General features: G+C 36.0%; 1 protein-coding gene across 1 annotated transcript in view; it reads left to right on the forward strand.

The window, feature by feature from the left end:
• Positions 1–14654, forward strand: part of LOC150096275 (centrosomal protein of 78 kDa-like) — a 249593-nt gene that overhangs the window by 89326 nt on the left and 145613 nt on the right. Inside the window, exon 5 of the mRNA XM_090409311.1 lies at positions 10369–10472. Coding sequence (XP_090265437.1) covers positions 10369–10472 — 104 coding nt within the window. The remainder of the gene's footprint in view (positions 1–10368; positions 10473–14654) is intronic.

A 14654-nucleotide genomic window follows, 5' to 3' on the forward strand; every position in this document is an offset into this window, starting at 1 on the left:
AGCCAATGGCAGTGCTATCAGTAGACCTTACTCAAGCATTTGATAATGTCCAGCATCCCTTTCTAATCCACATCTTCCTGCAAATTAGTGTGGGTAAAAAACTGCTATCTGTTATTAAAGGAGCCTATGCCAATTCAGCTACCCGCTTTCTAGTTAATGGGTTCCTGTCAGACCTGGTCAAAATTCAAAAAGGAGTCAAGCATGGTTTCCCCTCTTAGTTCATTATTCTTTGTATTGGTTCTTGAACTGTCAACTATGAAGGAAAATAAGGTATTAGCATATGCTGAGGATGCAGTAGGCACTTGAGGAGTAATGATTCCATATAAATCTTTTTTTGGTATTTTGGAAAAATTCAGCAGAATTCAGTGGATTAACTGCTAATACAGACAAGACAAAACTAAAAGTTTTCTAGAAAGTGGAATCTCAGAATCATTCCCTTTGAATTAACTCTTAAGAGAGAGCCTTTGACTATACTTGGAATTCCTTCTTTTAAGGTTATACAGGTGGTCAGCATTCATAGCGAAGAATTTATGGAGACACGACACTTGTTAGAAAATTACTTTATTTAAAAATACAAGACACTGCACTATACAAAGTAAAACGAATCTAAATGTGTGATAGGCCATGCACTCCAAACATGCTACAAAATTGACTGGAAAGGCACCAAGTCCCTACACTGTACCAAAATCTGGTTTGAGAGAAAATTCAAAGAAGCTTGTGAAATTCTAAAACATTATCCAAACCTGAACAAAAATGATGGATTAATCATTCCAAGAATGTGGAAGACCCATCTGCAACCCTTATAGCAACCAGAACAAGCCCAGAAGAAAATCACAATATGAAAGGACTTTAGAAATGTTTCAAGTAATTCCATTTTTAATTTATTTGCATTTTAATTTTTTATTTTATTTATTTTATATAAAATTTTTATTTATTTTTTCCCACAAGAGGTCAGGTTAGGTTAAAAGATTAACAAGCATTTAGATTCATTTTACTTTGTATAGTGCAGTGTTATGTAGCTTGTATCTTATACATATGTATTTTTCCTGATGATGATTCGATGTTTCGACTTCAATACAGAGGTCAAAACATCGAATGTTACTTTTTTAATGTTAAGTAAAGTAATTATTCTAACACGTGCGTTGTGTCTCCATAAATTCTTCACTATGAATTCCCTTTTCCAAGTTCAAGAACTTATATACAAAAACATTGTTCAGTTGTACATAATAAATATTACAGATATTATAAAAATACAATTATATAGTAAGCCTGTGCAATATTTTTGGTCCTGCTGATATCAAGAAGTTAAAAAGGAATTTCTTCAACTATCAAAGAAGCATGAAGTCTTTGGGCTTCCAGTCATAAAATTCTGCTATTTAAGCAATTCAGCTTCTAAACTCCATAAATTGTTGCAGACCAATCACATATACATGCAGACCTTCTCCAAGACTACCTGGATTTTCATCTTTTCCCAGTTTTAGTAAATGACTATAGGTCCAAAAGCTGAGATTGTTCCTGAATACTACAACATTCTGTGCTTAACTCTAAGATTATTACAACATTGTGGCATTGACATTCTTTCCATTATTGGAAGTTTTTTCACTTGGTTATTCTATAAATTAAAGATATCAAGAAATTATATACTTGGTTTAATTCTTTATCCAAGTGTAAGCAAACAAAGTTTGCACCTGAAGTATTTTCAGGACTGGGGCAACTCGTGGTCAAGGTGGTATGACTTCACATCACTTGTCTTAGTATCCCATAATGCAAAGCACATCTCCTTGCGGACATGTATAATACTATGCATTATGGGAAGGGTCACTACTCAGACCGGTTTTGACCTTTATTGAGTGGGAGCCAGACCCAGTGGTGCTACACCTTTTGGAAACTCATATATGGAAATATGACGCAATGATTGTCTCTCTTTCCCAAAAGTTTGGGAGATTCTTATCTTATGTAACCATCAAAAAAATAGTTTTTAAGAATAAATGTAATAATATTATTTATTAATATTAATTTCTAGCACACGGCAACAGTTTTTAATTGGTAATCCACCGACTGTTATGTACTTTGTGTTCCATTCTTTTGAATTGCTTGTTGTCTACACTGATGATGTTAATTTCAGTACGAAATATCTGTACTTTTATTTCATTAAAGTTAATTACTGTGGTTATTGTGTAATTATTATTTATTATATTTAAGTATATTTAGCTTAGTCTTTCTTTTTTTCTTTCAAAATCTCACTATTTATTCAGCATTTATTTATCTTGTGTTAGGCAGTTATTTGCATCATTGATCATGATTATTTTAATTTCTTCCCAGATGTATAATATATAATCAATGCAATTTAATATATGACCAAATAATGTTTTTAGTAGAGGAGTCTGAGATGTCCATGTATGCTTGTGTACTGGTCTGTGGAAAATCATGGTGTTTGTTTGCAACAGTTAGTTCATTTTCTTTCAACAAACCAATAAGTGTTCTCCTCTTTCATTATTATGTTATGTATGCCAAATTTATCCATAATGTCCAATATATCTTCAAAGTAATATCCAACTTTAACATTAAAGTCTTCTGTTATAACAAAATTTCCCCTATTGCATGCAGCATTTATTTCATCTTGTAATTTATGGTAAAATTCAATGTGATCTTCTGGTTTGAGGCGTGTAGTGTTTGAATTTCCTTTTAATTAAAGATTGATATCAGGAGAATATTGAGGAGAGTGAAAGACAACATGTGGTAGGAAGAGTAGTTTGTGTATTGCCCAAGTATGACAGTGATGAGTTGCTGCAGACAGCAAAGATCTTGAATGAAATGTTAGCTGAAATGCATGAAGAGAAAGGAGTGCAGTTTGTAAACGTGTGGAATGAGTTTGAGGGACAAATGGAACTGTATGAGAGAGTGACGGACTGCATCTGAATGGTTTTGAAGTGTAATGAGTGATGTAAACAAGGTATTAGCAGAAGTCAGAGATGACTTCTGCTAGTATCTTGTTTAGATCAGAGTGGACCAGGTGAGACTGATGTGGTTATGAATGGAGAGGAGAATGTGAGAACAGGAATGCAATTTGGAGAAACTAGATGGATCAGGGAGACAGTGTAAGGAGAGTGTATTCTGAAAATAGTAATGAATGTATTTGCGGATTGTTTGCATTAGATTGAAATGGCCTGGAATACATGGAGGTTGAGTTTGGGTGGTGGTGGTGGGGGGGGGGGACGAATAGGACTGGTTATAGACCTAGAAATGAATTATTATACTTATTTATGAATTTCAGGAGTACCAGAAATAAGGGAGATGAAGTTATTGCATTAATTGAGTTTACGTATACCTGACTGAAAATAGTTGGATGAAAATGACATCTTGAAGGGAATAGAAATGGAAGGATATCATGTTTTTCCATGAAGATAGGAAAGACAAGAAGGGAGGGGAAGTATTGCTGATGATACGGAGAATTATTTCCACATACAGTTGAGATACAATTGGAAGGGGGGGGAGAATTGGCAGTGGTTTTGAAGCAGTATAGTGTGAAGTGGGGTTTATCATCATCATCATCATCAAATTCCTGCCATGCACCCTCCAGGGGTGTACAGGATATGACAATACTACATGAAAAATTTACATCATTACTAACTTCCTATCTACAATTTTCCTCCAAATCAGTCTGTTACTTGTCAAGACTCCAACATTATCAGATCTTATATTTCTATCGTCTAAGGCACTTTGTACCATAACACTTCAACTATATCTTGGTCTTCCTCTGGGTCGTTTTCCTGCCAACCTGTCAGAGAACACTTGTTTTGCTAATCTTTCCTCTCCTATTCTATTTAAGTGACCATACTACCTGAGATTAGCTCTGCTAATGCATTCCTGGATGCTGACAATGTCAAGTTCTTTCCTAATATCCTCATTTTTAATATGATATTGCCATTGTTGCCATCTGTTCACACCTCTAATCTTTCTCAGGACTCTCATATCTGCAGTCTCTAGTCTTTGGTCAAGTGTTTTACTTCTGACACAGCTCTCAGATCCATAAGTTAAAACTGGTTTGAACACTGTCTTGTATACAGCTAATTTAGTGTTCTGACTAATTTCTCTCTTATTCCATATGAATTTATTCAATTGACTTCCCACCATACCAGCTTTGCTGATTCTGTTGTCTATTTCTATATTTAAGTTACCATCTTCAGTAAAAATCATGCCTAAGTAGCTGAAATGTTTTACTTGTTCCACAGGTTCTCCATTCACAACACAGTTGACATTTTCAATGATTCTACCTATTTTCATTGTCTTTGTCTTTTTATTGCTGACCTTCATACCATATCTATTACAACAGCTATTCAATTTAGTCAGAGAATCTTGCAGACTTGTAGCGGATTTATTTAGAAGTATAGCAACATCCGCATAAAGCAAAGAGCTGACATTAACATCTCCAATTTTGATATCAGGTTTAATACCACTTTCCTTCATAATGTGATCCATATAGATAATGAATAACAGAGGGAATAATGTACATCCTTGTCTCACACCAGATTTGACATTAAACCATCATCCTGTACTTCCTTCAATTCTAACTGCTGACTTACAACTCAAATAAAGACTAAGTATTGCTTGATATAATGCCCCATTGACACCATATAACTGCAGCGTATTGAATAGCTTCTCTCTTGGCACCTTGTCATATGCCTTTTCCAAATCGACAAAACTTAAATACAGATCTTTGTTATATTCCCATGCTTTCTCGACTATTTGTCGTAAAGTGAAGATCTGATAGTGACAGCCTCTATTTAGCCTGAATCCAGCTTGTTCTTCACCAAGCTTTTCTTCCACAATTCTTCTCAACCGTTTCTCAAGTATACTTGCATAGATCTTGCCAGGAACACTCAGTAGGGAAATACCTCTGTAATTCTCACATTCAGTTTTATTTCCCTTTTTATATATGGGTACTATGAGAGCTCTACTCCAATCATTGGGAATTCGTCCCTCTGTCCAGGCTTTCTGAACTATGCAGTGCAGCCACTGTAAGACTTTTATACCACCATACTTCAGCATTTCTGGTCGAATATCATCACTCCTGCTGCCTTTCCACATTTCAAGCCTTTGATGGCTTTTTCTACTTCAAGTATGGATATGTATTCCTGACTGCATGCCTGGTCAGTGTTTTTTATCACTGTGCTGTCATCACTGCTTGTTTCATTTAGCAGTTTTTCAAAGTAATTACTTCATACTTCCAGGATATCTTTTTCTCCTGTTTTCATGTCACCTTTATCATCTCTAACTCCTTTTACAGCACTCTTTCCTCCATTCCTAAGCTTCTTCAACGACCTCCAGAATATTTTGCCACCTTCTTGATATTTATTTTCTATATTCTTGCCAAAGTCCTCCCATGACTTTTGTTTAGCTAGTTTTATACACTGTTTAGCTTTTTTACATTTGTCTCTGTATTCTGTAAGAGTAAAAGCTGACTTATTTGCCAGGAACTTGTGATATGCTTTCTTCTTTTCCTTCAGTGCCTCTTTAACTTCCTGTGTACACCAGGGAGTTCTGATTTTTTTATCCTTGCACACAACCTCACCACATGCCTCTCTGGCAGAATCAATCAATGTTTTCTTCAGAGTTTGCCACTGAATCTCCAAGGTTCGATTCCTGTTCTCAAACTCTTTCATTTTCTTTTCAATAATCTTTGTGTATTTTAGTCTACAGTTCACATCTGAGAGCTGCTCAACTTTTATTCACTTTAAAACTTTCTTACATGTTATTCTTTTCAATATGAAATTCAATTTTATCCTGCTCAAGACTAAATAGTGATCACTTCCAATTTCAAATCCTCTGTACACTCTGGTGCAGGACACCAGAGTATACAGAGGATTTGAAATTGGAAGAAAGGGAGAAAACATCACTATCAACAATAACATAGTCAATGAGATAGCCTCTTCTCTCCATGTGAATTTGTGGACATTTTTATGTTGGAACATGGTGTTAGTAATAACCAGTCCATGTCCTGAGCAGAAATCCAACAGATATTTGCAATTATTATTAGCTTTGCTCTTTTCTCCAAATTTTCCCAAAATATTTTTGTATGTCTCACAATCATTTCCTACTCTGCTATTTAGATCCCCAACAAGGACCAACTTTTCCTTTTTCATTGTGTCAGTTGCTTTTTCTAAAGCGTCAAAAAATTCCTCCACTTCTACCTTAGTAGAACCTTCTGTGGGACCATAGGCACAAATAAGTCTCATTGTCCAGTTCTCCGTTCTCATATTTGCCCATATTACTCTACTTGAGACTGACTGCCATTGAAGAAGATTAGCCTCATATTTTGTGTTGAATACTATGGCTACTCCATCTTTTCCTTGATTGTCATTGCCTGAATATAACATTTTGTATTTATTGCTCAGAAAGATCTCACCAGTTTTGGTCTTTTTTGTTTCAGTCACCCCTATTATGTCGGCTAGTTACTAATTACTCAGCTAGCTCCATTTCTTTGCCATTCAGGCTTCTTACATTGATAGTACCGATCTTTAACTGTGGTGATGTTGAGTTGGGGTTTGTTTTCAGATTTGTTCCAGTAGCTGACTTTTCGCTGTTCGCCCTGGTTCCCTGGCGAAAACAAGGGGGGGGCCCTTGATTAACTGCCGATGCCCCAACGGCATGAAATTTTGTCATGTTGTACCATCAGTTTTTATTTTGGTTTAACCAATAAGAATACAATTTGGTTGGCTAAATCCCAAATTGCCAGCCCATCCTCATTCGTTCAAAGTAGATACCCAACAGGGTGCAATACGAGAAGGTGATTATTGGACATTAGGTCAGAAGCCCTGGTCGGTTCTCCGCATTCCTTTAAAGGCTATGTGGAGGTCTCCTCTCAGTTATACAGCTTTGATCCTTTGGGGTTTATAGAATAAGATATTTGGTGGGATGTTGCTAAGGTGGATTGTACAGGCCAGGAAATTTGGAAGGTGAAGACAAAGAAATGTATAGGTAGCTTGGCTTAGTGAGCAAGCAAAATGACCAACATGGTTGATTTCAATTATGACAGTATTGATTGGAATGAAGAGATGGTGTAAGAGAATAAAGAGCATAAATTTCTCAATATTAAGGAACAACAATCTTAGGCAATATGTAACAGAGGGCACACGAGGGTTAACCATCTTAGATCTTATTATATCATTAGAGGATGTGATGGGATTCTCACCAGTCTTCTCCTGGTTGGTGAGAATGGCTATGAAGTGATCACCTGGGTTGCCGCCAGTAATATAAGAACTTCTATAAAGAAGGGATATATATGGAACTACAAGGCTGGTAGTTATGAAAACTTAGGAGACGACCGGGAGCTATAGCATGGAAAGAGGACTTGAGGGGAAGGAGACAGATACTGCATGGGTAATGATCAGGAGCTATTTAACAACAGCAGTGTCTGAGTGTACTCCAAAGGTGAAAAGGTAAACAAGGTGGGAGTGAAATGGATGAATAAAGAGATTAAGCATATAATCTAGAAGAAGAAGAAGAAGGCACTGTGGAGCCAACACATGGGGAATGTTAGTAATGATCACTTGCACGAAGCATACCAAGAGCAGGCCAGAAAGGTGATGCAATTGATAAAGAAAGCAAAAGTGCAGCATGAGAAGAAATTAGTCAATCAAGATAAGAAAAATCCTAGTGAGTTTTTTCAATATGTGGCAAGTAGAAACAAAATGACTTATGGGAAGATGATTCTAGTTGATAACACTGGCAGATTGGTAACCAATGTAGAGGATATATTGATGTCAGAGAATAAAGAGCATAAATTTCTTAAGGAACAAAAATCTTAGGCGATATGTAACAGAGGGCACACGAGGGTTAACCGTCTTAGATCTTGTTATGGCATCAGAGGATGTGATTGTGAATGGTGTGTGTAATCTTCTCCTGGTTGTTGAAGTATTCAGTGATCTCATTATCAGTGTATTTCATCCTCTAGTGAAGGCCAGCATCATGTCAAACTGGAGTGTAGAAGGTATGGTGAATGACCAGGAAGTATATGGGAATTAATAAATTTGATGTTAGTAAGACAATAGGACTTGACAATACATCGCCACATCTTGAGAGAATACTCTATAGAATTCATGATGACTTTGGCACACCTGTTTAACATGAGTCTTGCAACAGGCCAAGTCCAAAGGATGGGTGGAAAAAATTGTTCCACTTCATATAGGGGAGGGGGTGGTATAAGACTAAGGCTACAAATAATATGCCAATTTTTTTTGGGACTGTTAAGGTGTTAGAGAAGTTGGTGAGGACTAGAATTCAGAAGTGGGTTAATAACAGCAGTGTTCGTTATGGTGAGCATAGGGGGGGGGGGTTGTTAGAGGGAGGTCATGTTTCAGCAATCTGCTTACGAATAACAACAAGGTGACAAACTCCCTTGATAAAGAAGATGCAATGCATATACAGTGGTATACTTGGATTTTTCAAATCCCTTTGATATACCACCACATGACATGGATGCGCGTTATCTCTTCTCTTATTCATTATCTATATGGAATTATCATTAACGATAATATCATTATCTATATCATTATGAAATAAAGGGGCTTTAGGAATGATAGAATTGGAGATGTCAAACTTAGCTTTCTCTGCTTTATGCAGATGATGTTGTACTCCTAAACACATCTAGTGCAAGTCTCCAAGATTCACTAACTAAATTGAATAACAACTGTAATAAATTTTGCATGAAAATTAGCAATAAAAAGACCAAAACTATAGAACAAGGAAAACATTTCAGCTATTTAGGTACAGTTTTTAGTGAAGATGGCAAATTAAATATTGATGTAGTAAGCAGAATTAGTAAAGTTAGTATGGTAGTAAGTCAACTGAATAAATTTATATGGAATAAGAGAGAAATTAGTTAGCTAAAACACCAAACCAGCAGTAGCATAAGACAGTGTTCAAACAAGTTTTACGTTGTGGATCTGAGAGTTTGAGTTAGAAATGAAGCACTCTTTTGAAGACTAGAGTCCACAGATATGAGCATTCTGAGAAAAATTAGGGGAGTGAACAGATGGCATCAATGGCGGAATTATATTAAAAATGAAGATATTAGAAAGGAACTTGACATTGTTATCATTCAAGAATTTATAAGCAGAGCTAATCTAAGGTGGTATGGTCAAACAGGTGGTTGATGCCAAGATAGCAGGAAAGAGACCCAGAGGAAGACCAAGGTCTAGGTGAATTGATTCAGTTGAAAATGCTTTAGAAGCACAAAATGTTAGATATGACAATATTGGAGTGCTGACATGTCATAGACTAATTTGGAGAAAATTGTTGGTAGGAGGTTAATAATAATGTTAACTTAATCATCTAGTGCTGTCATTGTAGCCTGAAAACCCCTGGAGGGTAAATTTCAGTAAACTGATGATGATGATGTTGGCTTCTCTGCATGTGGTACTAGCTTATAATGTAGGCAGCTAGTCTCCTGTGATATCTGCCTGCAATTTGAGTAAGGCAGGGAGAGAAGCATACTCTTACTGCCTGAATTACAGGCAAGCATATTCAAAACCTTATCTAGAAGGGTGGAAATCAAAGACTTGGATTAGATGTGTCAGTAATTGACTGACCAAGAACTATTTCAGAAGTAATCCACTCCCCCATTACAATAACTAATCATCTAACCTTGGTTGATTGGCTGTTGTAAAGTTCACATGGTTTGAGATATTCGTCTGCAGGGGAATATTTTCCTATGGGAAACTAAATAATCGACCAACTGTGCATACAGTATAACAGTGGATAAATTCATTTGTATGGAACAGACTAATTTAGTTTGACCTGCCAAGTTTGAGTAATTCATTGTAATTAACTGATTTGTATATATATATATATATATGTATATATATATATATTACAGAAAAGATAAGATTATCAGACCTTGCTTACACAAAATAATGGTACTTGATCACTATTTCACAAAAGTTTGGAAAATATTAAAGATTTCAACAAATATTAACAAAAATTATGCCATCTCAATTGACTGTACTGTTAAAGACCACCAACTAAAATACATAACCTACTCAGATACGTCAGACAAGTGACAAACAAATTTGTCATGCATTTTTACCTTCGTGGCACTTGTTACTTGATCAGAGATCACACTTCAGGTAAATTTCTTCTGATCTTTGAATCAATATGTACTTTCTTTGCTATTTTATACATCCTGAAAGAAAATACATGATATTACGATTAAATTTTATCATTATAATCCAATAAAAAGATGTGGAATTGTGGAATTGTATAATTACATCTGTGAATCTAGAAACATTTCATTCAGTGGTAAATTCAATTTAATGAGAATCAAAATTTCTGTAAATAAAGTGTAATTCACTCATTTTTATTTTTTAGTGATCTGTCAGAAACTCAGAACAGCCACTTCAATAAGAATTTTAGATTTCAGTAACTGTGAGATATCTGTAAAAGGGGCTGAAGCTGTTGCTAGTCTTATTAAGGTAGGAGTAATTTGGATATTGAAAGAAATATTTGATCTCTCTCTCTCTCTCTTGTAAGGGTAGCAATTCATATTGTTGGACATTTAATAACTTGTTAAAGAAATTTTTAATAGGTTGGTCAATTGGTAAAGCCTCTGCTACTAATGGCTCATGCAAAAAGTTAAGCACGTTTGAGCATGGTTAGTAGTTGGAAGGGAATCAGTCATTCGATTCTTGGCACACTCTCCCTCGATGAGTCTTTGGACTCCCTGGAGGTGTCACATAATAATAATAATATGTGAATTTAGTGAGGGAACAAAAAAGCAGAAAGCTTTATTATTATTATTATATTTTTACATGCTTCTCTTGTTATGTTTCGTGTTTGGCTAATGTTCCTAGGATTGTGCTTTTGTGGAATCATTAATATTATTAACTTGTGGTACCTGTGTAGTCCTGGGAAATAGTTTTGCAGCTTAGTGCATCTATAGCACTAGGTTGCCTGAAGGAAGACTGTAAATTTCTTCTAGTCACTAACTGTGACTAGAAGAAATTTTTCTGAGCTTTTCTTCAGCTGGTTCCTAGATTAGTTGATCTCTAACATGGGAAAGTAGGGTTATTCTCCCAGAAACTCAGGTTTTTAATATATCTCAAAAATTGACTGTAGAACTCACTGTTTTACAGACTAATAGGAATACTCCTATTACAGAATAATAGGAGCCTCCCTAGCTCAGTTGGTATAGACGAAGCCCTTTGGTGGGAAAGACCTGGGATTGATTCCTGTCTGAAATGTGAGGAACCTTTATCTGGTCTCTTTTGACTAAAGGTGAGTTAGCCATTGTCAAAATTCTGAATTGGTTTGAGCATACATTGTGGTTAGTCAGTGAATTTAATGCTCGTGTAAAATTGGGGATTTTTGTCTGTTTTATTGTTGTTGTTTTTTTTCCTTAGAAAATTAGTGTTTTATAGTATATTAGTGTAGATTTTAGCATTTTTAGTGTTTTATAACATATTTTTATTAAGACATTTCAATAATAAATATAAAAATAAAATGGTATCAAAAACACACAAGAAACATAAAGCTAAGAACAAGAAGTTTAGCCCTGCTAATGAGGTTATTGAAAATATGGAGAAGGTTATTGAAAATGAATTAATCTCTAAAATAGCAAAATTAAAGCAGATCATCAGAGAGACAACGTGGGAATTACAAAAAGGTCGAGAGGCATTTAAATGAACATAGGGAGGAAAAGAAAATTAAGGAGCAAACGAGAAACAACAAAGCATGGAAACAGTTAGTCAGGAAGTAATGAAAAACAGATAAATAATGTTTGTAAAAAAGAAGGATGTTATTTGGTATAGTGACTCTATAATAAAATGTGCTATTGATGAGCGAGTTATAACTTTGAGATTTCCCGGAGAGAAAATTAAGAATATAAAGTAAGTAATTCAAAAACAGAAAACAAAAGTAAATGAGATTGTAGTAGGTACTAACGACTTAACTAGCGATAAGTTCAGATGATGGGAAACGATTCGATGCATAGGCTGTGTACAAGGAATGGATGTGTGGAGTGAGTTTGCAGGAAGATTGGATTTGTATAAGAGGGATGGCCTACACCTGAATGTGTTTGGTATCAGGAGTCTTGAAAAACTAATAACTGGTAGACCTAACACAGAGAGTCAGGGAAACTAAATTATAAAGGGAGGAATGGTGAGAATGTGAATGTAAGAGCAACAATATTATATAGCTGTGTTAATGATAGGAATGAGCTTTATCGTGGAAATGTTGAAGAGGAGAGAATGATTTCGACTTTGTGTTTGTCTGGTTCAGACCCGTCAGAGTGTGCAAAGATGTCTACATGTATAAGGCACTAGAGAAGAATAGAGATCTGCAAGTTGTCCAACTGTGTCATGAACAACTTAAGAATATAAAGTAAGTAATTCAAAATCAGAAAAGAAAAGTAAATGAGATTGTAGTAGGTACTAACGACAAGTTCAGTATGAGAGAGGACATGAAAGGGTTGCTGGAAGAAGCTGTATCAGAAAAAAGGAATGCTAGGAAAAAAATACAAATGCTAGGAGTATCAGAAAAAAGGAATAGAGTTTGCTGACTTGGTCAGTATGTTGGGACCTCAGATTGTAGACATTAGTGAGACCGGGATATCAGAATCAGACATACCAACTGGTATCGAGTGCAAAGGGTACAGTATATTCAGGAAGGATAGAGAGGATAGGAGAGGAGGGAATGTGCTGCTAATGATATCGAATGACTTGAATCCAGTTATAGTTGAGACCTATGATTGTAGTACTACTAACAGTATTTCATGTGGCAGTGAGTTTGAAGCCATCTGGTGTAAGGTGGAATCTAACAAGATCAATTACATAGTGGGATGTTGTTGCATACAGATCTGGGGGATAGGTTCCTAGTGATAAAGAAATGCATCACCAAATAGAAAAGATGAGCACATAAAGAGTAATCATAACGGGAGACTTTAATTATCCATATATTGACTGGGTAGCAGTAGAATTTCATGAGAAGAATGAAACATTTATTGAGCTGTTGCAGGACAACTTCCTCAAGCAGCATGTGACAGAAGGAACTTGAGGTCAAAGAATGTTATATTTGATTATAGTGTCAGAGGGCATTTCATTTAAAGACGTAACTATTCTGCCTCCTGTTAAAGATACCAAGCAATTTTAAACCTGGTTTTACTCCATTTTTTCCAAGTAAGCAAACAGACAAAATGTCGAGTTTGCGCCTGCAATTTATGCAAGACTAGCTGATCCCACAGGTAGTGCAAGACCAAGGCAACTCGTGGTAGAGGTGGAGCAAGCTCTGATCACTAATCTTAATATTTACCCTTAATGCCAAAACACATCTCCAAGAAGGGGATGTATGATGTTTTGTATTAAAGGCAAGGGGCCACTACCCAGACCGGTTTCGACCTTTATTGAGGTCTCATCAGTGGGGAGCCAGGCTAGAAGTATTTTACCAAAAAATGGAGTAAAACCAGGTTTAAAATTGCTTGGTATCTTTAACATAACTATACCCAAGTTAAAAATACTTTCTACATCTATATCTCCTCCTGAGATTTTTGTTTAATAAGGTTATAACACCTTATGGTAACTCGTTTTGGTAAAAATACTTACAAGCTCTGCATTACTAAATCTTGGTATTTCTAGCCTGGCTCCCCACTGATGAGACCTCAATAAAGGTCGAAACCGGTCTGGGTAGTGGCCCCTTGCCTTTAATACAAAACATCATACATCCCCTTCTTGGAGATGTGTTTTGGCATTAAGGGTAAATATTAAGATTAGTGATCAGAGCTTGCTCCACCTCTACCACGAGTTGCCTTGGTCTTGCACTACCTGTGGGATCAGCTAGTCTTGCATAAATTGCAGCCGCAAACTCGACATTTTGTCTGTTTGCTTACTTGGAAAAAATGGAGTAAAACCAGGTTTAAAATTGCTTGGTATCTAACATAACTATACCCAAGTTAAAAATACTTTCTACATATATTCTGCCTCCTGTTGGTGACAGTGATCATGCAGTACTCTCTTGGGAAGTGACTAAGTTTATGAATGTTCCATTCAGAAAAGGTTACATGCTGAACTACAAAGCAGGAAATTTTGACCAACTGTTGTTTAGTGGAATGGGATCGATTGCTGGATGGGAAGAATATCGACAGTGCATGAGAAGCATTTAAACAGTACTTAAATGATGCGATATCTGAATGTGTCCCGAGAGTTTTCAAAGAATAAATAAGGTAGGAGTCAAATGGATGTGCAGTCTTATTAAACAAGAGATTTGTAAGAAAAGGATGATGTGGAAGGAATACTAGTTGCATAAGAATGATGTCATGGAAAGCAAAGTCTGAGTATGAAAAGAAACTGGCTCTGCATGTTAAAGACAATCCACAACAATTCTATCAGTATGCTGCAAGTAATAGAAAGAATGAATATGAAAGAATAACTCTTCTAAATGCCGATGGTTTTGAGGGTAACAGATGCAGAAGAGGTTGTTCAACCAGTGAGAAAGCTATCAACCTGGTGTATGCAACATTGAGTTCCCTGCTACCTCTTCACTGGATGAAGAAACTCAGGTGTATGAACGAAGTATTATATGCTGTTGCACAAACTGAATAAGAATTCAGCAATAGGGGACTGATGGGTTATCAGCACATGTGCTGAAAGAGTGTTCAGCTGAAC

This window comes from Typopeltis vanoorti, chromosome 19 (assembly GCF_054136105.1).
Source record: "Typopeltis vanoorti isolate ZY-2024b chromosome 19, IOZ_Tvanoo_1.0, whole genome shotgun sequence".
In the NCBI taxonomy this organism is placed as follows: domain Eukaryota; kingdom Metazoa; phylum Arthropoda; class Arachnida; order Uropygi; family Thelyphonidae; genus Typopeltis; species Typopeltis vanoorti.